Source organism: Pleuronectes platessa, chromosome 13, assembly GCF_947347685.1.
Source record: "Pleuronectes platessa chromosome 13, fPlePla1.1, whole genome shotgun sequence".
Classification (NCBI taxonomy): Eukaryota; Metazoa; Chordata; class Actinopteri; order Pleuronectiformes; family Pleuronectidae; genus Pleuronectes; species Pleuronectes platessa.
The window spans coordinates 18,565,246-18,590,409 of NC_070638.1; the positions used below are offsets into that span (position 1 = coordinate 18,565,246).

Sequence of the window (25,164 nt, forward strand, 5' to 3'; positions counted from 1 at the left end):
AATATTAACTTAAATTAAATATCTAAAAATAAAACTAGAAAAAAGTATAAAACATATGAACAATATGTAAATTGCAGATTGTGAAGATGCCATATCAAGGGTTTGTCCTTGACATCTATTATTTTCAGGTGGTAGGTGTCAGTGTTGGTTATCTCTGGATCTATGAGTGAAAAGTTATATAACTGACTCATGTAGCTTGAGTTTTTTTGGTAACATTTTAACTATTTATATAACCATACAGTTTATCAATCAGTGTTCATTTTCTACTTTACTCTTTTGGCGAGGTTTTGATAGATACTAAATTTGAAGCTGTAGGAACAACTGTGGAAAGCTGCTATAACTGTAACTTATATGGTGCCTGTGTCAAGTAATACAGTATATAATGATGATAATAATATGAATAATATTAATATTAATAATAACAATTATTATACATTTTATTTCACGTCATCTTGCTTGACACCTAAGGAAAATATCACAAATAAACACACAAATGATTAAAGAGGAGACAGAAAACACCACATACAAAGCAAAACAAATCGTGAACTTCAGAGTGACCTAAGGTTAAAATCCAATCATCTGATCAAAACAGTTGTGTTTTGAGTTCAAAGGTTGTTTTTTTTCTGATTGTAACCTGAGGATGGTTAAGTAGTTTAGTAGTTGAGTAGAACAGTATAGTTAATTGTTGCTCCCGTGTTAACATGAGACTTTCCAATGTCTGGGGAAGTTTATTAACCTGCTAGTCTTTCAAGAACAAGAGCGATGAGTATAAAACGAGTATACACAGAGTGTTGCGTGGAAAATACAACTTGGTAAAAGTGTGTCAAAATATCATAGTAATTAGATCCAGTGAGGCTTTCTGGTGAGTTGTTCCACTGGATTTAACATGCCGTCACCCCTGTGATTAGTCATTCAGCTGTTTGTGGGGGTCTGTGTGGCGTAGTCCACCAAAATGGATTCCTCAGCTTTGTGAGGGTCCTGTCTATAAATACCCATGACTTACAGTGTGGCTGACGGCCACAGACAGCTGCAGCCAGCAGCCTACCAACTCGTCGAGGCTATCCACAGCGATCTGAGCAGCCCCATGACAGGCTGACAGTTCTGCTCCATTGTGGGGAGTTGAGTAGGGCTCCTACAAACCCAACCAGGTCCAGGCGACAGAACAAAATGGCAGCCACGACCATAGACCCAGTGGAGCAGCCTCGGATGTACCAACAGACCCTTCTTCAGGATGGACTGTGTGACCTGCTGGAAAATGACAAGTTTGTGGACTGTGTTCTTAAAATCCAGGAAAAGGAGTTCCCCTGCCACCGCTTGGTTCTGGCAGCAAGCAGCCCCTTCTTCAAGGCCATGTTCCTGTCTGACCTGGAGGAGAGCAAGAAACGGGAGATTGTACTCAAAGATGTGGAGCCAGTTGTTATGGGGATGATCCTGCGGTACTTATACACCTCTGACATTAGTCTGACAGAGCAAAATGTCCAGGATATCTTCATGGTGGCCAACATGTACCAGATCCCCTCCATCTTCTCGGTATGTGTCTCTTACCTACAAGAAAAGCTGGTGCTTGGAAACTGCTTGGCCATCTTCAGACTGGGGCTGCTGCTGGACTGTCCCCGGCTCACAGTCAGGGCTCAAGAGTTCATCTGTGAACGTTACCAGGTCGTCGTCAGAGACCAGGACTTCCTGCAGTTAGGCCCAAGTGAGCTGGCCATCATCATCACCTCAGACTCCCTCAATGTTGAGCGGGAGGAGCTGGTGTTTGAATCCGTGATGGACTGGGTAAAACATGATGAAAAAAACAGAGTCAAGGACCTGCCAGAGCTGCTGCACTGTATCCGTTTTAGGCTTATACCTTTGGATTACTTCAAAGAGAAAGTTGAGTGCCACCAGTACATCCAGTTTAGCCAGGAGATCAAGAAGGAGCTGGATCTCGTCAAGGATGCTCACAGAGGGCATCTCCCAAAGCCCAAGAAGCCTAGCAGTGATGGGGCAAAGGGGGGAAAAGGAAGTGAGGATGAGGAGGAGGATGAAGAAGGATATCTGCCGGGTATACTAAACAACAACCCACGCTTTGGGATGTTTGAGATGGAACTGATAGTCATGATCAACAACACAGGGACTGTGGCCTACGACCCAGTAGGGAACGAATGCTTTGTGGTGTCAGAATCAACAGATATTCCCAAAAACCACTGCAGCCTGGTTACCAAGCAGAACCAGGTGTTTGTTGTCGGAGGACTTCTCTACAACGAGGACGATAAAGACGAACCGTTCAGTTCTTACTTCCTGCAGGTAGAGTATCAATCCCAAAGTCCACCATTAACTCTTTGATCTGAAAGCAAGGAGCTTTTCTTACAACTTCTTCAAAATTCCTGTGTATTTCACTACTTATTCTCTTCATCCTCAGTTTGACCCGATGAGTTCAGAGTGGTTAGGGATGCCCTCACAACCCAACCCTCGTTGCCTGTTTGGACTGACAGAAGCCGAGAACTCCATCTTTGTTGTGGGTGGGAGGGAATTGAAGGAAGGCGAGCACGCCCTGGATTCAGTCATGATCTATGACCGACAGTAAGTACAGTCCCACTCATTTCAATGTCTGAGCAATTGGATATATGCCATATTGATAATTAATCAAGTCTGTCTTGTCAGTCAAATAGTCAGTAATATTAAATTTGTATGTATTACTTTGCTTTTCTACACAGGTCATTCAAATGGGGTGAATCAGACCCTCTGCCTTATCAAGTATACGGCCACGGGACTGTATCACACAATGGTCTCGTCTACGTTATTGGAGGAAAGTCTGAAAGCAAGTATGTGGGAATGCTGATTGTCTACTTTAGACATGATATTTTAGAGTTTAATCACACATCATTTTGTAAAAAAGAGCATTGTTTGAAGTTCCCCATTCATTACTATACATACATTTTATGATAGTATAAAATCTTACACAGATGGCCGATGGGCTCTGAAATTGGTTCCAATTCTGATTCTATTATTCACTATGTAAAAGTATCAATTTTGAAACTAAACCAATAAGCATGGTCCTTCTGTAAAGTTCAGGAATCACAATTGATAGATCAAAAAAGAAAAAGTAGAATTTTCAAAACAAACCAGCAGATGTCTTGAATTTGTGTCTTGTATGTGGGTGAAGCTCCAGAAGTTTAAACTAAAATCGACTTAAGGTTTGCCCCTTTAACACACTGTATTGCATGTTTTTTTTTAACAGGAAATGCCTGAGAAGAGTCTGCGTCTACAATCCAACCAAGTTTGAGTGGAAGGACCTGGCTCCCATTAAGACGGCCCGCTCTCTGTTCGGTATCACAATCCACAAAGAGCAGATTTACGTGTTGACGGGGGTCACAGATGCAGGCCTCACCTGCTCTGCTGAGGTCTATGACATCGCCACCAACAAGTGAGACAACAGTTTTTTATATGACCCACTATATCTCATGGTTATGAGGCGCATCTGTCCACTTTAGTGAAATGACTCACAGAGTGTGAACAGCAGATCATTAGGTTATAAAATCCCACTCATTGTCCTGCTCTGGGTATCTTTCAGTTATATAGCAGTTTATTTGACACCATTATTGTCCTGTTGTGTTCCAGGTGGTCTGAGTTTACAGAGTTCCCTCAGCAGCGCAGCTCGCTTAATCTAATCTCATCGGGAGGCTACCTGTACGCGTTAGGAGGCTTCGCTATGATGCCCAGTGAAACCAGTGAGGAGCCCGTCCCAACAGAGATGACAGACATCTGGAGGTATTATCCACTACAATAACACTGTAATTCAGTCCATGAATTTAACATTTACAAAAAAATCACGTAATAATGTAGTTTCAAGCAGATGCTTGACTACTATAACTATCTAACAATAACTACTATTATAGTGTGTGATAATGTTACATGAAAGTCGATGTTTAAATGTGACGCATACATGCTACAAGAATATGCTTTTACATTTATTTTTTACATTATATTGTTTATCATAACCAGGATGTGGTTAGGATTTAAACTCTAAGAGATATTTGGCTTCTTAGAGTTTTTGAATCAAATAAGTTTGAAAACTAAACAATTAAAAGAAATCTGATCCCACACTCTAGATGAGACCATCATTTCATAGACTTAAATAAACCCTTTTCACCTTATAGCAGGAAAAGGTATTCATTGAGACATTCTGTTTTTCAGTATGTGTCCTATATCACATTGTTGTAATGGCTGCATACCAATTGACTACTGTGGTTCCAGGTTGCTGGTATTGGGCATGTTGTCTCACAGTCACATAAAACTGTCAAAACCGTGGAACTGAACTGAGCATTATTATGCCTTTCCTTTAATTCAAGTCTAAGTTTCTGCCATGAAAAAATATATTTTTCTATGTAATTAAATGAAGTTAAATTTTCTATGTTTTTACATTTATTAAAATAGAATTGATGGTGCAATGATAAAAAGGACCAAACACTAACATACGTATCTCTCCCACAGATATGATGAGGCAGACAAGGGTTGGTTCGGCATTTTGCGAGAGGTGAGCTATGCAGAGGGATCCACGATTCTTCCAGTGCGTCTCAACACTCTGCGTCTCTCCAAGTTATAACTGAGTCCAACTCTCGCTGCCATTAATGATGTATGCATAGCTTTGAAGTGAATGAGGTCTCTGAAAATGAGAACGTTTTTTGAAAATGAGCACCAAGTTGTTTTATCTGATGATTGGCAGCAGGGGGAGACAGATACAAGTCTAAGTACTGGAGGAGAAAGGAAAGTTAGAATATCAAACCAAATTTCTTTTATAAAAAGCTGTTGATTTGTACATCTGTTTTTGTTATATTGTTTCCAAAATTTTCTTTAATATCCATTTGCTTTATTGAAGCCGAAATAAAGATACGTTGATGCTGTTGCTTTCACAGTGCAAAAGGTTTTATTAACCTTCATCTGACATTTTGTTCAATAACATATTTACAGCTGATTCCACTGTACAGTACACAATATGTACACAACATGTACAAATTGACAAATAAGAGACACTGCATCACCTTTACTGACATTATAACAATAGCAATGAGGGAGAAACTCACATGTTTAAATGTAAACATTGATTTCCAGTTGACACCTGAGCACTACAAGTTATAAACCAACTCATGAGGCCTATCTACAGTCTCATATACAAAAGCTGTGTGTGACATTAAGTCTGAGGTACTTTCAGTTAGTTTAATTTTAGTTTCAGTTCAACACACATGCACGGTATGACAAGAACAAGGTGGGTACTCAATTAAATGTTGAACACTATCACTACTTGAACGTGAAAATTGTCTAATCCGATTATGTGGCTTCAAATGTAGGCCTGTGTATAAAGTGGTCTGTGTTATGATAGCCTATGTCCACCCTGGTCACCACCATGCATGTTAGCATGTTAATTAGCATAAAGTAGGCCTGAGGCTGATGGGAATGTCTTTAGATTTGAGAGTGAGCAAAAGATAAAAATTCACCTGATGGTGCCAAATAAAAACATTAACCATAACCATAGTTATGACAATTAATCCAAGTTTGTAACATGAAGGTCTGGAGTAAATATTAATTGTGATCCATCCAGTAGACGTTTGAGATGTTTCTCTTAAAACCATAAATGACCTCATGAACTTCAGGGAGGAAAGTCAGGGGAATAACCAAGTCATTAGGATTCATCTCCTCTGAATCATCAATGTCTGAACAAACATTTCTGGGCAAACTACACAACAGTTGTTGAGCTCATTCAGTCTCGAATAAAGTATTGTAGCAACCAACTGAGCAGGACATCAATAATGTAACACTGCTTGAATGACAAAAAATAATACATTACAACATACTGTATGTATTTAAAGTTAAAGCAATACTACATAGTATGCATTTAACCTTTAAAAACAGAGCAGATGAGACTAGACTGATTTGAATGGACTAGACTGGAACAGATTAGAATAGAGTAGAATACAATAAAATAGAATTGAACAGTCTAGAACAGAACAGACTACAACGGACCAGACTAGAGTAGAATAAAATAGCACAGACCAGACTAGAACAGAATAGAACATAACCAAAAGAGTAGACCAGGACAGACTAGACTCAAACAGAATAGAACAGGATACTAAAATCATTCCAAATAAATGAATAGCTCTTGCACTTGTTAAGTGTTGTTGCCACATATTAATTCCTAACGTGGTGTATTGTGAACGAATAATCAAACACATCTGGTCCATTAGTGTCAGAACCAGTAAAAAAAACAATGTCTGTCAAGCGACCGAGCACTCAGAAGAAAACTAAAAGCCTCTGTAAACTGAGATAAATTTCACAAGCAGGAGTTGCAGTCCCTCCTCAGGAATGTTATCCGGCAGTAACTCAGATCAGAGTGTACGTCCTGTGTAAAACTGTCATAGAAAGGACAGGGAGCGTCTTGTTGGCTGGTTATGCTATATGCCTTCCTCCGTATCTACTCTTTATCACAGCCTGACACTGTCATTACCATCACTCCCCAAGGCAACTTGGACCATTAAGTTAAGTGCTCGGAGTCCTCTTGTGTAACAAACACATTTTCATAAACATGTTTCTTACAGGACGCAGCTCGTCTCTGGCTCCATCTATTGCCTAAGATTAGATGGAAACTGCAGGTCGGGAATCCCACCTCCTTTTAACTCACATCATGATCATGAGGAGCTTTTCACCCCCCCCTCCCCTCTTAGTTCATGTTATTGTGACAATTGGTTTTCATCTTGTCAATAGTAAGCAGAGGGTGACTCATCATTTGACCTCAACGCAGTGGTACATCAGTGTGACGATGACCTTTATGTAGAGATCAAATTACCTGCCAGAGCAATGCTTAAAGCTTCCTAAACTCAACACTGTTTTTGAAAATGAGTGTTCCTGTTTTTCTTGCTGCTACCTCTCCATGTTAAGATAATTTCTTTTTATCCCCTTCATTGAGCACGTGGAGCGTTTCCATGCTGGTTCAGGTTGTCCTTCTACTCGAGGGAGAAACACACTGAGCACTTGCCTCTTTTTTCCCTGACAGGCAATGGATCAAATTACATTGAACAAATATTAGCTTCAGCACTAAAATGTCATATTGACTTTCAGCAACCAATATCAACTGCATTGCATCAGTGGGCCACACATTCAGTACATAAAGAAAGAAACAGAGAGAGAGAAAGAGGGAGATTAATAAGCCGACAGTTTCAGATGGTTGACAGTTGCTCCTGACATGCGGATGCCCGGCGAGTGGAGGGGCTGCATTTGGTCAACATGGTGATCTGGGTGCTGAAGTTGTTGCCGTTGCTGCCTATGGAGGGCTGCTGGTACTTGGTGTCAGCGCCCAGGAACCTCTGCAGCATCCATCTGCGCCACTTTCGCTTAATCTCCGACTGCACCTGCAGTGGAGAGAGAGACGAGGAAGAGGTAGACAAACAGGATGAAGTGTTAAAGGTTGAGTGTGTAGAATTCAGTGGTGGAGTTGCAGCTGAATACCCCTCACCCTGCGGTTGCCTACAACTGTCATAAAAACTCAAAATATGTTTGTTTTTCCCAGTCTATACTACTTTTAAAAAAACAGGGCAGCTTCCATAGAGACAACCCGCTTCCGATGAAAATATAATGTATTTAAATATAAAGGATGAAAGCATCACTCGGATTATTTTATATTCAATGTGTGCCAATCAATCCATTTAACCTGAATCTTACACACTGAACCTTAAAGCGGGTATGATAGAGTGGGGAGGTAAAATGACATTAAGCATTTGTACGTTTGTATTCACTCACCTCTCCGTTCATAAAGCAGTACAGAACTGCAACGACAAACCCCTGTTGAAGAGAAAGCAGATAATATGTACTGCCTGATAAGAACTGTGCAGTTGAAAAGAAAAAATACCAGCATGATAGAGTTACAGCTGGGAAAACACTCAAAATGTTTGTGCATGAATAATGACTGTTAGATCACGACAAGCTTTAGGCTCAGGCAGGAGCTTCATCATTTAAATCCCTGGGAAGTTTTCCCGGGAGATTTCATTCTGAGCTGCAACAGTTATAAATTAGGAATACTTTCCATTGCTAGGTTTCCACATGTTCACTTGGCTCTCTGCGTTTACAGTCAATTTAATACTCTGTAAATCATTAACCTCATTATTCAACTGTACAAAACTAAACACGTCAGCTATGCAAACCATTTGTTGACTTAATCTGATGACCCAATTTTATTACAGAACTTTACTCAACCTTCAGGTTTTCTTCTGTGGCCCTACTTGATAAGGGGCGGCTGAACACCTTGTGTGCTGTGATGCGATGTTACCTGAAAGGAGCCCAGAATGAGATCGAATACCATCCTGACTTGAGGGCGGATGTGGTCTGGAATGAAGGCAAAAAGGATGTAGTTGATCCCAAAGAGAGGAATCAACAACAGTGTGGATTTAGCCAGTCTCCTAAAAAAGTAGAAAAAGAAGTAAGAGAAGGCAAGACACTTCTGAAATATCCCATACATTCGAGGCCAGAGTATGAATGTATACACTATTATAGCTCACCATTAGTAACACAAATATTCAAAAATGTATACTCAATCTATACTTTATCCCATGCTCCAATAGAGAGGTTGACATTCGACAGTGAACACCTACGAGTACTGGTTGGATTCCTTTCTTCCGATGTCAGGGCAATTCATCTTCTGTCGCAGAATCCGGATTATACAAATGAAGAGGAAAAAGTTCACCTGCCAAGACAGTATCATGCATGTTAATGCGATTGCATTACATAGCATTGTATTTAACATGTTACTTATGAAAAGGTGCCGATTCTCACAAGTATGGTGACTAAGATAGGTGTTTTGATAATCCACCATGGACTGTCATCGATCGTCTCCCAGCATCTGTCAGTGGAGAAAAGAAAGTCAGGATGAATGTTTCTATCCATCAAACCATTATCTATACTGCTTATCCTTTGAGGGTCGCAGGGGAGTCGGAGTCAATCCTAGCCCCAATGGGCAAAAGGCAGGTTACACCCTGGACAGTTTGGCAGCCCATTGAATGGGCAGTATACAGAGACACACAACCATTCACACTGAGATTTTCCAGTTAATCTTATCTCAATCTGCATGTCTTTTGACTGTGGGATGACCCCAGAGTACCAGGGGAAAATCTAGACATCTGAAGAACATGCAAACTCCCCATAAAAAGACCCCCAGACAAACTAGGATTCCAACCAAGAAAGTCCTTATTCGGCTGCATATTTATATATTTTTAGCTGGTTGAAGATATATCTCCTGTGTCATAACAAACAACCAATAAAAACATTCTCTAATCTTATCCCTTCTACCATCTGGACTTGTTTCACCAACCTGACCCATATGCCCTTTCCCTGTGCATGCGGAAAAATCCTGGGGTTAATTTCTTTCCCGGTCCAACCCGGGGCTGTACCGGTATGAGTGCAACCCTCTCTGGGTATCGTCATTTCTCAATGATCAGCTGGAGCAGCACAGTCTCCAAGGATTCAAGCTACACAATCTTAATATGGAAACTAGATCCCCAAGATGTTGAACAAATATAGAGAAATTGCGTGCTCTGATGCATAGACCTTAATATCATATCATATATCTTATACAATACATATTACACCCAGCCTGGATAAAGCATAGCTTGTGTAGATTAATTGTATCCATGGGCCTGCTGTTCCCGACCATTAAGAAATGATGCTGCCTCCAGAGAGTCAGACTTCTCAGTATTACTAATAAGAGGACTGGCTTCTTATTGTAGACAGTATATACATACACAACATCACCAACCTTGTTCAATACAAGCAGAATCTTCAGAACATGAAAAAGAGCCATGTTCATCAATGAATCTCTTCTCTGCTCATGTTAGATCATATAACAATATAGGAAGTTATTGCATAATAAAGATACATTTTTTGTGTTATAACAAGACACATTTTTGTTATTACAAGAAAATATTCTTGAGACATAATAATAAAGTTTCTTGTGTGAAAATATGTTGTTATTACAAACTTTTTAGAGTTAACCACATTGTTAGGGCCCGAGCACTGACAGTGTGAGGCCCTATTGAAATTGTAAGGATTATTATCTTTAGCAACACACTAAGGCAGAAGCTTGTTCACCCTAAAGACAAAACACCCAGACACAAACTGAACAATGTGGTTCATGCAGTCCAATCCAATGAGGATTGCTCAGAACTGTACCTTTCTTTTTCTGCTGTAGCAGCAATAACATTATGCACCTGCATACATGTGCATTGTAGGTGTGCTCCGCTACTTAAACAAACATCACTACGCCTCTGCCTTTGGAGCACATCAATAGTTGAATAAAGAAGTCACCATTTGCAGTAATTTGCCTTCCTGCCAGTGGAAGGCTTTGAAATGAAGCCATTTAATCTAAAGGGAAGGATGTTAATATCACATTTATCAACAAGATTAAAGTCCAGACAAAGGAGTAACTCACCCGCGATCGTTTAAATATGCCTTAGTAATCACCCACGCCGAGATAAAGATAGTCGGAGCCCCTATAAACAAGACAAGACAATTTGTAAATTAATTCAACATTAAAATAATCTCAATGAGAAAATTTCAATTATGTCCACTGTGTTCAAACAAACATGACCAAATATGACATTGAGTGGTGTTTGCACTGCTAATCTTTAGGATGATTTTATTGTTTTAAAGTTTAATTTTGGATACGCTCATAAGTTTTAACTGGACCAACTGACATATTTGCTCTATGCCAATATTTACGGTGGCCCTGAAAGCTCAACGAACGGCAACTTAAGAAAACACATGCAAGTTGACAAAACACCAGCAAAGTAAAAAAACATCTTCATCAATTTCACAACACAACACAACACATTACAGCAACGCGCTGCAAAAAGAGAAAAGCGCTGCAAATACCTGAACGAGCTGCAAATACAGAAACGCGCAGCAAATACCGGAACGCGTTGCAAAAAGCCAAACGCGCAGTAAGAAGCCAAACGCGCAGCAAGAAAGCCAAATGCGCAGCAAGAAGATGCCACAACACAACGGAAGTGTTTCCAGGGGACAGCTAAAAGTGATGGACACTGCTGCCACAAAAACGTCCAATACACCATAGAAATTCGGTTCCACACAGGGTTCGGCCACCCGCGGCTCTTCGGCCCCTCTGCAGTGGCTGTACAGTACAATGTTGTGCATATGTTTCGCGAACGCTGAACTTAACGAATCAGTTTTCATATTATTAACGTGAACGTAACGAGGAACGTGAGTGAACGTCATGTACGTTTTTTAAATCATCACCGTATCAGGCCATCATGAAATACCAGGAGCGGACGAGTGTGTGTGTGTGTGTGTGTGTGTGTACGTGTGTCCCCCGGCGCTCCGACCCCGCCCACTCACTCGGAGAGAGCCACAGTGAGCTCTGATCACGGAAGATGATCCGATCTAGAGACATGTCGTCTTCTCCTGTTAAACTGAATAAACAGCGCTAACAAGCAAGCCCCTGTTTGTGAGGCAATATATTGTCCATAGTGTGCAGGGGTACAAAACCTTTACTATCAAAAGAGCGAGTGGGCGGGGTCGGAGCCCCGGGACCCGGGACCTATATACAGTCTATGCCCGGGACCGGAGCACTCGCTACACACACACACACACACACACACACACACACACACACACACACACACACACACACACACACACACACACACACACACACACACACACACACACACACACACACACACACACACACACACACGTTCACGTTAATAATATGAAAACTGATTCGTTAAGTTCAGCGTTCGCGAAACATATGCACAACATTGTACTGTACAGCCACTGCAGAGGGGCCGAAGAGCCGCGGGTGGCCGAACCCTGTGTGGAACCGAATTTCTATGGTGTATTGGACGTTTTTGTGGCAGCAGTGTCCATCACTTTTAGCTGTCCCCTGGAAACACTTCCGTTGTGTTGTGGCCTCTTCTTGCTGCGCGTTTGGCTTCTTGCTGCGCGTTTGGCTTCTTGCTGCGCGTTTGGCTTTTTGCAACGCGTTCCGGTATTTGCTGCGCGTTTCTCTATTTGCAGCTCGTTCCGGTATTTGCAGCGCGTTGCTGTAATGTGTTGTGTTGTGAAATTGATGAAGATGTTTTTTTACTTTGCTGGTGTTTTGTCAACTTGCATGTGTTTTCTTAAGTTGCCGTTCGTTGAGCTTTCAGGGCCACCGTAAATATTGGATCGTGGGTGGTATCTGCAGGGATGCTGCAAGCTTTTTCCATTTTCCTGCCGTCAGACGCAGCATCTCAGGCCTATTTATACTCTCTTTATTGGTGCGATGGGAAAAAAAGGGCAGTAGAAAATTGTGGAGGTTGCTGAATGTTCATTTCAAAGCCAAGCAGCAGTGGAATTTTGGGACAAGAGGCCAAATGAAGTATTTGAGAGATTGAAAGTGTTGGACAGAAATATTGTTACGAGATGAATGCAAAAGTGAGCTCAGCCAATTCTTCTGTATTAATACATGCATGTTATGGTGAACCAATACAAAAAGCCAGAGGTGTAGTGAGTGGACCAAGAGCTCAAAGGAGCATCCTTGCTGCCTCAGCAACCATTAGACTGATAGTAGAAGTTCAAATCCACATTGTTTGATCTTTTTTAGTGAGACAAGGTGTCTGCCATGAGTTCAAAAATTATTTATATGAGCTATAAGCAGGAGAAGCATAGCAGGACTGAACTATAACAAGAGCAGAGTGGCAACTGCCTGCTGCTGCTCATCTAAAGCTGGCAGCAGGACTCATTCATATGCAGATGGGAAGGCACAACATTTTCCCCCATAGCTACAGCATGTATTAAACCTCACTTCCATTAACATATGATCACGTATGTTGTGGCTGTTGTAGTAGAGACACAACAGACTTCCAGGTAGCCCGATGATTGCATTTGATGATCTCTGGTTCCCACTCCAGACAAATGGCCGGATCGAATGTCCTTGAAAATGAGCTTGTGCATGCCATCACTATTCATAGACATATGGCATGGTGGCCAGCACATACCCCATCCGATCAGGATGTACCACCAGAAGTACTTCCTCTCAGAGAAGAAGGAGACGGCTAACAGGGTGTGGAGGTAGAGGCCCTCCACCAGCAGCCAGAAGTAACTCGCCATGATGCCATACTGGAAGAAGACCACCACTGCCTTGCAGCCCACCTAAAAAACACACCATAGTGTTAGTGGCTCATTGCTTTAACCAGAGAATGTACATAAATTAAATTCTATCACAGGTCAGATGATGAAGACAAATTAGTTGCCGGCAGACAAGGCTACATGGAATACGGTTTTAGTAGATTACTCTTAAATAAGTATTGATGTCAGACTTAAAAATAAAATTATTCTGTTAGACTTGGCAAATCACTAATCAAACGTAGCAGTGAGGAGACGTCATTATCACAATGAATATGAACATAATCTACTGTGAGTAGAAAATTCTACATGGGTTATGATTGTGCTGAATCTGATTATACAAATGGACTTCGAGACTGATTAAATCTGCAATCAAAGTGCATTTCAGATTCATATTGATGGTTTCAATCTCAAGTGTCACACATGGGAAGATACTGATGTTTGTGGCCCAGGGGGCGTAACAGATGCCGTCGCAATACCTTTTCAGCAAATGTTACTCAATAGGCCTACAGTGTGAGACACTACTTAAATAGTCTGCATTTATATTGCGCTTTTCTAGTCTTGATGACCACTAAAAGCTCTACACAGTATAGTTCTATCAATCACCCATTCACACAGACATTCATACAGCGCATCTGCGTCCGGCACTTTCTCTATCACACATCACTCATACACTGCCGGCACATCTATCAGGGGCAATTTGGGGTTCATTATCTTGCCCAAGGGCACGCTGAATAGGGGAGAGTGGGATCGAACCGCTGACCTTAGTGGATGACTCGTTGTATCTACTGAGCCACAGCTCACAGAAACCCCTGAACAATGGTAGAGGTAAAATACAGTGTCGTGAATTTAGCAGGATATATTTTATTGCTTATGAACTTAACTTTCTATTGGTATTAGGACAATTATGCTCTGGATGTGGTTCAACATGTTGTGAAATACATTTATTTGGTCTTCTGCTGCAAATAATTGTAGGTTAAGTTACAGGTCCTGGTTACAGCATCCGATTTAACATTAAAAGGGAAATCAGTGTCCTGGCACATCTTTGTAGTCATGCATCCTCTCTTTCACTGGTCCCTGTCACTTGATGCAGTCTCTCACCTGTCAATGTGCCAGTGTATTGTCGAGGTGGATTGACTTTCTCAACCTCCTAAGACAAGACTTTACATGACAGATGAGTGCACAACATGAATTCTACTCTTAGTCCCAGTTGTGGTGTTTTACTTTGTGTTGGTTATAGTAAAGTTGGTATCAGAAATGAAAGCCAATGAAAAATGTAACCTTGTTTTGTATGATGTATATCTGTAAAAGACAGGCACGGGTTAAAACATTTGTAATAGACTGTTGTAAAACCTCTGATTGCCAATAAAAAGCTAAATGGAAACCCCCCAAAAAACTGAACGTCCTCCTCAGATGCGCTTCATATTCTAAGGTAATTCAGTATAATATTGAGCCTATTGATCTTTGTCATTGAGCTGAAATCTTTGAGATATAATGAAAACCACAGTTTTACCAGCATGGAAACACATGCTACTTGTTTTTAGTGTCACCTGATTTCTTCCATCACTGGCCCAATTCACACATTCTTTAAACCTGCAAATTCGCAACTTTTCAAAATAAAGTTCAGTAATTCTGCTCTTTAAGCATTGCAGCAACAAAACAGACGTTTTGCTTTTTAGTTCCAAGGTTGTTAATAAAGGTTTTGTTCCCTGCAAGAGTTTTAGAAATTTGCATTTTTCCAAATTATATTTAAAATTCGTTTTTTCCAGTTTAACATCATCTCTGTTACCCTCGCATGTGTTACTTTCTAAAAAAAAATATCCTGTCCTCGCTAAATTAAGAGTTGAGGGAGTGAGCAGCTGTGTTAGGACCTGAAGTACCCTGAAGAGGACATATCTGAATTAAGCCATTAACGATTGGTTAGAGACAGTGAAGCAGGTGATTTACAGTCTGCTGATCTAATCCTCTCTTGTGATAAAACAGTAGATTCAGCTGGAGCGAGATTTAAGTCTACACCAGTGACGCTGGTGACCTGATCCATCAAATGAAATAAAAAAATCCTCATGAAAGTGGAACTAGATCCTGGAGTTTATCTGGCTCCTTATCTCACATACAGCACTTACGATACTGTCACGATCGTGGCGTCGAGACACGTTGATCAAAACTCTTAATGTGATTTATTGACAAAGCTGTCAGTTGTTCAGGTTTATGTTCGGCAAACAGGAACTCTCACAACATCCTGCTGGACACATGAATGGGGAAATGGCACATAAGGAGTGAACGCCACTCAGCAAACAGTGCTGCACCCAGGAGCACTTGAGCTCTCGCAGGTTAAGTAAACTCTGAGACAAAGATCTAAGGTCAGTAACGTCTGCGTGCGTGAGTAATTAAGTAGATGCAGTACAAAAACGTCAGTGCTGCTTGCTTTCAATTGAAGAGTTAACTTGATCTACGTAGTACAGGACCTTCGATTATACAGGGAAAAAATCAGATAAACTTTGCGGCTTTGCTAATAAAACCGACATATTGGCAAATGAGGCGGGAGTGTTCAACAGCACGGAGAGAGAGAAGGGTATGGGGGGAGTGTAGAGCGCTCTCACAGATGATTGGCAGTTTTCTGTCTCGCCAACATCGTACAGAACCACGTCCTTGATGAACACAGCTACGGCCTTCAGTATAAAGGACACAAAGAGATGCATGTGGATGCAGTTTCTCGTGCAGTGCAGCTTCCTGTAAAGAAATAAACCAGACAAATTAAGTCTACTTTCAGAACTTCAAATCTATTTAAAAGCAAGTACTTACTTTATCGCAAGTTGAAAGGTTAATTTGGTAATTTAACTGGAGTTGTCCATCTGTTCATATATTTGCACTTTCAGGGTGAATTGTATAAACCAATTAGGAGAGTTGGCCCAGAAGACACGGGCGCAATGACACACTACATCGGCCAGCTGCCTGAACATCGCGGCTGCAGCTGAACATAAACAGTCAAACGCTGTTCACATCCTGTGTCCCTACTCACATGTCCAAACCATTGGCATTTCATAAGGCCGTGGAGTAAACACATCCCCATGTTGTTTAGCCCATAACACACAAACAGTTCAAAAGCAAACACACCCAAATGAAGAGCGAGGCCATTAATAGAAGCTACACACCAACCCTTATAAACCTATTCTAATGATGCGTGCTGTTCCATGCCAACATGAACACATATTTTCTCTCTGCAACCAGATAGGACTGATGGGAACACGCTGTGAACAACAGCGGCTCGTCTTAAGTGCATGGACTTTATGGACGCTTGCACTCGACCACTTTGCTTGAGAGATGCTGCAGCTGCAGATCATGTCAAGTTTGAACAACAATTTCTTTTTATCACATTACTGTGTGAAAAACACAGTAAATCTTCTATAAAATGCAGGAAGTACGGTGTGAAACCGGAATTTTATTGTTCCAAATGATGGAAAAAAGGTGTTTGATTGCCTTCATGCAGGGACATTAGGGAAAGGTTGATGGATCTACTTACCGAAAGAGACACAGTATGATGATGGCAACCGTGAGAGAGATGAGCGACATGCTGTGGCCGATGGTGTAACCCACTTTGATGGCGGTGAAGAAGTGTCCCTGCAACGAAAAAGTTACAGAAACTGAAAGCAAATCATCTGGAGTGACAATTAACTTGTTGACCACACAACCATAGGAACATGGGGCCATTGTGCGGGTTTAAACTGGTTACAATACTGACCGTATTATCATCAATGGTGCTGTTGGGATTGTATCCGCAGTCCATTATGTAGGAGTCCATGCTGATCGGGGTCCAGCCGTCCTCGGTGCAGGTCTTTGACAGGTTACCTAATGAGCAGAGGGGCAAAGGGAATACTCAACATTACTCTTATAGAATACAATTAATTGCTTCAGTGTGTTCCACATAAATGTGTGTGTGTGGGTGTGTGTGCGTGCGTGTGTGTGCGTGCGTGCGTGTGTGTGTGTGTGTGCATGCGTGCGTGTGTGTGTGTGTTTGTTTGTGACTTGCAAGGCAAAAATAATGCTCAAAATTAATTATGTCACTCTGAGATGCATGTGTCTCAGTGGAATACTCTCATATACAAAAAGGAAGTAGAATGAAAGAGTGAGGGGGATCAGAACACCCCACTGGCTCAGAGATGCCAAGACTGTTCCCATGTGTATTGACCTCCATTTGTATCTTAAGAAGACTGCCAGGTTGCACACACACACATGCAGGCACACACCCCAGGAGGCCAACAGTGGAGCAGAGAGATATTTTTTACACTGGCCGGCCCATGGGGGCAGAAGTGAAAGGTGAAAAACCTCCTTGGACTGATCATCTAGGAGGAGATTAGAGCTGCAGAGTAGAGCTCTCCTCTCTCAGCTAAGAACAGCAGAGATCACTAGAGCTTTTTACAGAGTTTAGAATAGATATAGGTTTGCAGTCCAGCACAATTTAGTCGAGCTCTGGAGGCAAAAGAAAAGACTAGACCTCAGAGCAGAGTTCAATATTCAATATTCTGCACAATAGTGTAGATGACATCAAAAAGGAAATTTTTCATATCTTTCATATGTTTAATATCTGTATCACTTAAAACAAGGACATAGATACAAATGTATTTAAAAGCTAATGACCGCATCTATGTGCAGCACTACATCAATAATCAGAATCAGACATCTATCACACACTGAAATTATTTAAAAAATGAGAAAATTGACTTGAGTACTCATGAACATGATCCAAACATTTAGGTAATGTTGCATACAAAGATGTGTTACAGAAGAGTTGTCAGGAGTTATCCGACTTTTAAACTGAAAATTCTAGTAAATGCCTCACTATTCAGATGAGGCACTAATCATTTAGATATCGCTGTGATTTAGCTAAGTCTCTCATTGTGTAACATTTATTTCTTGCATTTCTCCATCTCCTCTCCTGTAAATATAAGAAAAGAAGCTGTGTGTTGGTGAAAATGTAATCCGTGTGCTTAATGCAAGTGTGGAAATCTAAATGTAGGACATTCCTCACATTTCCCAACCATATCGCTGCACAAGCCACTATCAAATCAAGTCCGTGTTGGGAAACGACCAACAATCCAAAGTCTTAGAATGTATTTGGCATTAAAATACGGTCAGCTCACAAATACCTGAACGGCGTATTGCAGAGAAGACGGAGGCTTAGCCTCCTCAAACAACATGACAAGACACAAAGGCGATGATAAGCCCCTGCTGTTTCAGTCCATGCCACCCCTGGATTTGGCTTGTTTGAGGGATTGCCAGAAGAATGCTTTCATCATCCCCCAAAACATGACAGCAAGGATTTACAGAGTAATGCACGACAACCAGGAGAACTCAAACAAGTTAATAACCTCCATCATCGGTTTGATTTCCAGGATGTACTTTTCTTTCAATGTTAAACAGTCAAATGCTTTATCCTTCCTAATTATAACTCGGAGGAAGATTCATATTAGCTTGCCATGAACAGCTTGAGCTCAGCTTAATATTATGGCATGAAGGTGAGGCCACTGAGACAGAGACTGAGTCACACTGAGCCTGAAGAGAGGGTGAGTTGCTCGTCTTATTAAAAGAGATGAATGACTGCATGTTTGCATAAGACCTACTAGGAGTTCATGAAATGGCAAACTCTATCTCAACAAAATGTATGACTTGGCCCCTGTATCTCCGGCGCCAAGTTTCTGTTCCTTGTTTTTTTCGTTGTTGTGTGAAATGAATGGCTCGAGATGTGTCAATAAATCACGTTTCTCTAAAATGCTTCCCTTCTCAAAGTTTTGAAACCTAAAAATGAAAACAGGACACTAGTACACAAACAAGGCTGTTTTACCTGGTCCCTGACATGCTAACACTTGGAGATGAAAGGCTCTTAACCTGTCTACAATAATAATTTACAATGCAAATAATCAGACTGTTTATCAACCCCTAATTAAGTCCTTGCTACATGACCTAAGAGTGGATCAGGTTTAACCAGCAGAGACCTGCACTGATTTGCTGATTTACTGCATAATTTATATCATGCACATCAGTGGAGGTCACTTACAATCCCCCCCGTCTTTCTTGTAAGGCCTCTGCACGTCATTCTGGTCCCTTGAACATTAAAGGCCTGTTGATCCTGTGAACCTCTGACATGTCTGCAAAATATACTTCTGCCTTCAACCCCACAAATCTGGCAATTCCACATCTGTCTCTCTCTTTTCCCAGGAGAGCATTCCTCTCTCAGGTCACACCATCTCCCACCTGGGTCACATCATTGCTCCCCTCCAAAAAAACGTCTTTCTCCCAATAGAGCGTTGCTTACTGATAATAAGTCTTTAGTTTGAGTTCCTTCCTTTGCCCTAAATGTGATTGGGGGGAATTACTGGTTAGTGTACATGGGGAGAGAGCCCCCTGAAGCAGGTTCAATGTAAAAGCACTGCAGTCACTAACAGCTGGAATCTGTTGACCGTACACTTGTTCAGAGTACAGATAAGGCTGTGGGTATCAGATTTTTGGAAAAGTTTATGTTTTACTCCCCTGTCCAGACACACTCCTGTTCTAATTTGAAGTGGTTATTTTTCAGATATCTTGATGAATCTGCACCAATATTCACTTTCTTTTTAGTCGTTTTTTAATATCTATTTGTACTGACACAAAATATGGCTCTTTAGCCACCAAATGCTACACCACTGCAGTAGCTTATCACCAACCTTGTCTGTATTAGGTACTGGGTAGGTAGTTTACAACTCTGCATATCAGAGCAGCTGAAAACAGCTGCCACCTCCTCCCTTAAACAAGGTTCATGAGAGCAATTACAGTTTTGTGGGCCATAAACTCAAAACAATGCTAAAAAGCTTAACAGCTCTATAGAGCTGATGGAAAATGCAGAGTTGATGCAATTCTCTGTAGATTTTGTCACTATGACTGACAAATATTCAGGAGATATATTGTAAACACAGGTTTTGACCATATCAATAAACGCAACAACAACATATTATTACATGAAGTGTGATATGGTGAATTTGTTTAGCATTCATTTGGACCTGTTGTTTCTGTCCATAGGATGCAGGTAAGACCAACATTTTTTTATTTTAGATGGTCTTCACCACCTGAGGGATCTATATAGATGTTAAATGCTGCAATATCTTCACAAGCACTTTGCTGTTGCTGATGGGCCTGACCCTGTAACGTACAGTGAATATTTCAGAACAAAAACAATGCCTTTTTTTGGTGGTAAAAAACTATGCTATGAGAGCAGTGAACCAAAACAATGAGCTAAAGATGCTAAAATACCAATGGAACTGTAAAGTTTCTGTAATTCTCTATGGATTCATCAATATGACTGACACACATACAGTAAAGTGCACATACAGCAGCTATTTAATTTGTTGTAAATATAAAAAAACAAAACGATGAGGTTTCCTTTAAAGGACCATGTCCCTGAGTCAGTGTTCTCTTAATACAAATACAAAACTGCATCAACTCTTACAGCCTAATTACAGCCAGGAGACTCGTGGTAATTAATGACAAATGGAGATATAAGGGAAGTTCAGGGGGGGATAATCTCAGGAAGTACTGTACAAACACATGCTAATTCATCCAGTAAATTCTCAAGAGAGTGGTTTCCCTTAGCATTCATAATTAGTACTGCTTCCCTTTGAGGCTTCTCATATATAAAACCAGGACAAACATACGTTGTGGGTGGATGATGCCAGTATGAGAAGTGTGTCTTTTTTGGCTCAGCTGTGCCATGTTTTTTGAGTTTTATACTACTGTAAGATATGAGACGGTACGTCAGGAAGCATAGAAACCTCTGAGATTGCGGACCATCACACACACCAACACAGAGTAGTCACTTGATTGTCTTTTCGTTCTTTCACACACAAACACCCTATTTAGCAAATGTGATTCTTACGTGTAAGGACATCCCTGGAGAAGTAGAAGAGGTATTTGGGACAAGGGATGGTAACAACCTCTCCGATGTCAGCACTGGGCCAGCAGGTGATCTTGTCCCACGTCCCACTGCAACCTGACAGAGAGAGTGAAAAAACATTTGTCAAACACGAAGATACCATACAATCGAAGAGAACACGCTTTAAACACAAGATTTTTAACAGAACGTGTTGGATGCTGTTGTAACATTAATCAGGTCCACAGACAAACAACAGTCTGATTAAAGGTGGAACACTGTAGTTCCCATGGCAGCCACAGCGTGTGTGCTCAGGTCAGCTGTCGTTACAGCCAGGCTGGGTTCCAAACAGCAGATGACCGAAGTTAACACACAGCCAACATGACTAAAACAGGTCCCTGTGCTTCGTTGCACATTATCATTTCAATTCAACATATAGTGTGTTTGGTCTCTGGATGCAGAATCAGGTCACGGCACTTGGAAATCAGCACCTAGGCATCAGTTTAACAATATGATAAATCAGTTGGCCAAGTGAGATATACAACATCACCCGGAGGATTTACCTGCATTTACATTTGATTGAATTTATAGCGTGCAACTTGATATTCAAATTAAAAAATAATCAGTATTTAATTACTTTTACTGTGTGTGAAAGCAAATACAGTCTCCTGGAACCTGCAGTTCGGAAAGACACTGTTAATCTTACACTGGCAGGTAATAGAGGCTAAACAAAGTAGAGTTATCTTCCTATAGAATATAAATGTGTTGTAAGTGTGCAACACTGCACTTAGCAATTTTTTATGCAAATGTCCTTTTGTGCATAATTTTTTTTATAATTTACCTAACAGTCTATATATATATATACATATATTTATTTCTATATGTCTTGAAAGCAATGCACTTATACAGCATAAAACATTTTGCAATTATTCTGCACCACTGCACTTTACTGAAAGGACAAGTGTGTAAAATCTAGTGACATCTAGTGGTAAAGTTGCATGTTGCAGCTGAATACTCCCTGACTTCACCCTCCACTTCTTAACAGTAAGTGGAACCTGTGGTAACCTTCAGTTTCCATAAAAACTCAAAAGATATTTAGTTTCACCAGTTTGGTGGAATAACATGGCAGAGTCCGTAGAGAAGTCCTGCTCCTGATGTAGATATAAAGTAATTAAATAAAAAGGCCTATTTTAGGGTAAAGAAAACAACTATTTGAACATGTTTGAAGAAAAACACGAGTAAAAACATCACTAAAATCATTTTATAATTTCCGCATATAGACCTAAATCTTACATATTGGACATTAAATCAAGTTTTCTACAAACTATAGTTCCGTCTGTGGTGAAAGGTTTATACTATGAACTTATTCTGTGCATTTTTATTTTATTTTGTATTTTTATGTAATTTTTTACATATTCTATTGCCGTTTTCCTTCACCTGTCACCTCACTCTGAAAATGTGGCTTGATGGACCGTGGGATCAATAAAGTGTCATCTTACCTTTATTTCATCTGCAATTAATCAAAAGGACAAATCAGTTCCATTGTTGCACACCCACTGCTGTGTTCATCTTCAAAGCATTCAGTGTTAATGAGAGCGTGATCACTTGAAACTAAACGTGAGCACATGTGACAACAAGTGGCTGGCTTTAGGTGAAAAACACTGTTCAACCATGCCCAGTGTAATGTGAAGCCAGAGGGGAGGTTTGAACAGCTTCTGTTGTCTTTAGAGCCTGTTGTGCTACTGGTGAATTTAACAAATTTCGACAAGACAGAGTGTGCAGCCAAGACACATGCACACAAAACCCACATACCTGTTGTTCTGTTCTCAATCTGAGCCTCACACGTGTCTCTCTCTTTTTCTATCTCCCTCATCATGTCGCACATCTGATTCTGCACTGAAAACACCTGTGGAGAGAACATTTTAAACATGTTTTCTGTGCATCTCTGAGGTCACACTTAATTTTGTATCTGTTAGGCAAAAAGTTGTACAGCTTGAAACAGTACTTCAGATATTGAGGTAAGCGCAGCTTTCGTCTCCCCTGAAGTCCGCCAGAGATGAACCAGCCGGAGCCACCATTAATCTCTCCAACCGGCCGACACATGGCAGACACAAAATCAATCTCTTGCCGATGATTCAACAGTCATATTCTGTAGATTTGCATATTTTGAAATTGTGGGGAATCCTCAGGCATGCATGAACTGGTTCCATATGAAGCTGAATCCATAAGGGTTTATCACCAGGGAATACAGACACCCTCTGCAGGACCACAAGATTTATTGCTGTTACTTAGTCGGATGAGTCTCTCTCTCTGTGGACATTAATCAGACTGGTAGTATGTGGCTATTGTTAAATCAGAAAATGACTCCATGTGACTCCAGCCTCTCTCCTCGCCACACAAGGTGACTCCCCCCTTTAAATTATGATTTATCTCACTCCTAGGGCAAAGTCCCATGCCCTATGATACTTTGGACTATGTGACTCCAGAACATGCTGTCAGTGATGGATCAGTGGTGCCTTCAGCGTTGCAAGCTAGAGTATCAGGAGAAAGCGTCTTGCACTCCATCATCATGATGATCATCATTACTTTTACCTTGCTCACCCCTCACAGCACTTCCCATCATTTCCCTCACTCGATTTATTTTATCACTGGTGGTATGGAAACATGGGTGTGTGCAAATTCTCATATAAAAGCCAGGTTGCTATTCTGAGGGATATGACCTCCCTATTGAATTCCAGCATGAATCATACATGCTTCTCTACAGGAGACAGTTTGTGGATAGAGACAGTAGAGACCAGAGAGTACAGAGACAGACAAAGGAGGTCGTTGCCATGGTGTCCCTGTTGGGAGACTAGCGGACACCTTTAGTGGGTTCAGCAAGGACATAAAACACATGAGTGTCACTGGGGAACAATCACAATGTTCAGTTTGGTGTAAAATGTCATTAAGAAGCTGCTGGCTTCGTCTGTGGTGCCTGAGGAGACACACGCAAGACATACACTCAACCTGGAGGGAAGAGTGTGAACATATGATAAAACAGTGATGATGCTGTAGGAAGTGTTGGGGACTTTAAACTTTTAAAAAAATAAAAAGAGGGTTGGGGTTTCTGTTCCCCCCGCCATCCTATGGTCTCTCTCTCCTCTCTTCCCCGTTTTTCTTTGCTCACCCCACCTGTCGAGGCAGAATCTCTCATTGAGTCTGGCTCTGCTGGAGGTTCTTCCAGTTAAAAGGAAGTTTTCTCTCCATAGTCCCCATGTGTTAGCTCATTGTGGGAACTGTTGGGTTGCTTTATAATGTTGTAAGGTTTCGATCTCACTAAGTAAACTGCCTGGAGATAACGTATATTATGATTTGTCACAATACAAATACAATTTGACTGCATGTCGGCCAGTGACATCGAGCTCCCCACCGGTGCGCAGCGCATCCAAAACTGGGTTTGGAGACCACCGGCGTGCGCACCAACTTCCACTTACAGAAAACTCACCACTAGATTAAAATGGGTTAACCTATCATTGCCACAATTAGGAGAGAAGCCGATAGAGAATCTAAAAAGCTGCACGAGCTGAAGTCATGCGGAAATAAAGTCAAAGTGATCAAATATACTCACTGGCTCCAGAAACATGGAGAAAAGGAGAAAGATTCCCTTTGAAACGTCTCCCGACATATCCGCCAAAGTATTTTATTTCGTTTAGTAAAAACGTAATCGATGCTAGATACAAATCTATTTGGTAAAGAGGTTAAAATCTAGTAATAATCCTCCGGTGGTTTCTGTACGTCCCTTTACTGACTCCGTGCGTTCTTGCGCACTGATATGAAGGGAATCGCTGCGCTCCTGAAACCCTCCTCTCTCTCTACCTTGAACAACTTGCAAATAACCAATGACACAACATCTGTGAACGTCAGTGGATGAGGGCGTAAACACGCAGCCAAGAGAGAGAGAGGGAAACTAATACATGCCTTTGTGTCATCTTGTACAGCCTGGTATCAGCATAAGCAAACATAATGACGTGTAGCTGCTTCACGGATTGAGGAATTTGCATATGAAATATGATCGGTAGGTTTACTAGAATACACTGATAAAGATTAAACTGATGGTTCTCAGGATACAAAAAGAGTTT

General features: G+C 41.1%; 2 protein-coding genes across 4 annotated transcripts; one reads left to right on the top strand and one right to left on the bottom strand.

Moving 5' to 3' along the window:
* The first annotated feature begins 1,163 nt into the window (after positions 1–1,163).
* On the top strand, positions 1,164–4,855 carry LOC128455067 (kelch-like protein 40a). The gene is made up of 6 exons (XM_053438695.1): positions 1,164–2,289; positions 2,405–2,565; positions 2,700–2,807; positions 3,224–3,409; positions 3,604–3,753; positions 4,477–4,855. The coding sequence occupies exons 1-6, from the start codon at positions 1,168–1,170 to the stop codon at positions 4,586–4,588; spliced, it is 1,839 nt and encodes a 612-aa protein (XP_053294670.1). The 5' UTR covers positions 1,164–1,167; the 3' UTR covers positions 4,589–4,855.
* Positions 4,856–4,890: 35 nt separating this feature from the next.
* Positions 4,891–24,927, bottom strand: LOC128455068 (vasoactive intestinal polypeptide receptor). Of its 3 annotated transcripts, none has more exons than XM_053438696.1 (13): positions 24,654–24,927; positions 22,859–22,952; positions 21,053–21,166; positions 16,889–16,995; positions 16,670–16,767; positions 15,750–15,879; positions 13,023–13,176; positions 10,454–10,514; positions 8,803–8,869; positions 8,622–8,713; positions 8,300–8,429; positions 7,774–7,815; positions 4,891–7,385 (listed from the first exon to the last, which is right to left on the bottom strand). In XM_053438696.1, the coding sequence occupies exons 1-13, from the start codon at positions 24,708–24,710 to the stop codon at positions 7,194–7,196; spliced, it is 1,338 nt and encodes a 445-aa protein (XP_053294671.1). In that variant the 5' UTR covers positions 24,711–24,927; the 3' UTR covers positions 4,891–7,193. The 3 variants fall into 3 exon arrangements, with proteins under 3 accessions (XP_053294671.1, XP_053294672.1, XP_053294673.1); XM_053438697.1 differs by lacking the exon at positions 24,654–24,927 and adding an exon at positions 23,052–23,189; XM_053438698.1 differs by having other exon boundaries at positions 7,234–7,385; positions 8,300–8,355.
* Between the last annotated feature and the right edge of the window lie 237 nt (positions 24,928–25,164).

Bases quoted from the DNA above. Each gene is read 5' to 3' on its own strand.
- LOC128455067 (XM_053438695.1), top strand. From the start codon at position 1,168: ATGGCAGCCACGACCATAGACCCAGTGGAGCAGCCTCGGATGTACCAA. The intron at 2,808-3,223 runs GTATGTGGGAAT...TTTTTTTAACAG, and splicing joins GGAGGAAAGTCTGAAAGCAA to GAAATGCCTGAGAAGAGTCT. The intron at 3,754-4,476 runs GTATTATCCACT...TCTCTCCCACAG, and splicing joins GAGATGACAGACATCTGGAG to ATATGATGAGGCAGACAAGG.
- LOC128455068 (XM_053438696.1), bottom strand. From the start codon at position 24,710: ATGTCGGGAGACGTTTCAAAGGGAATCTTTCTCCTTTTCTCCATGTTT. The intron at 16,768-16,888 runs GTCAGTATTGTA...TTTTCGTTGCAG, and splicing joins GCACCATTGATGATAATACG to GGACACTTCTTCACCGCCAT. The intron at 10,515-13,022 runs GTATGTGCTGGC...TCTTGTTTATAG, and splicing joins GTACATCCTGATCGGATGGG to GGGCTCCGACTATCTTTATC.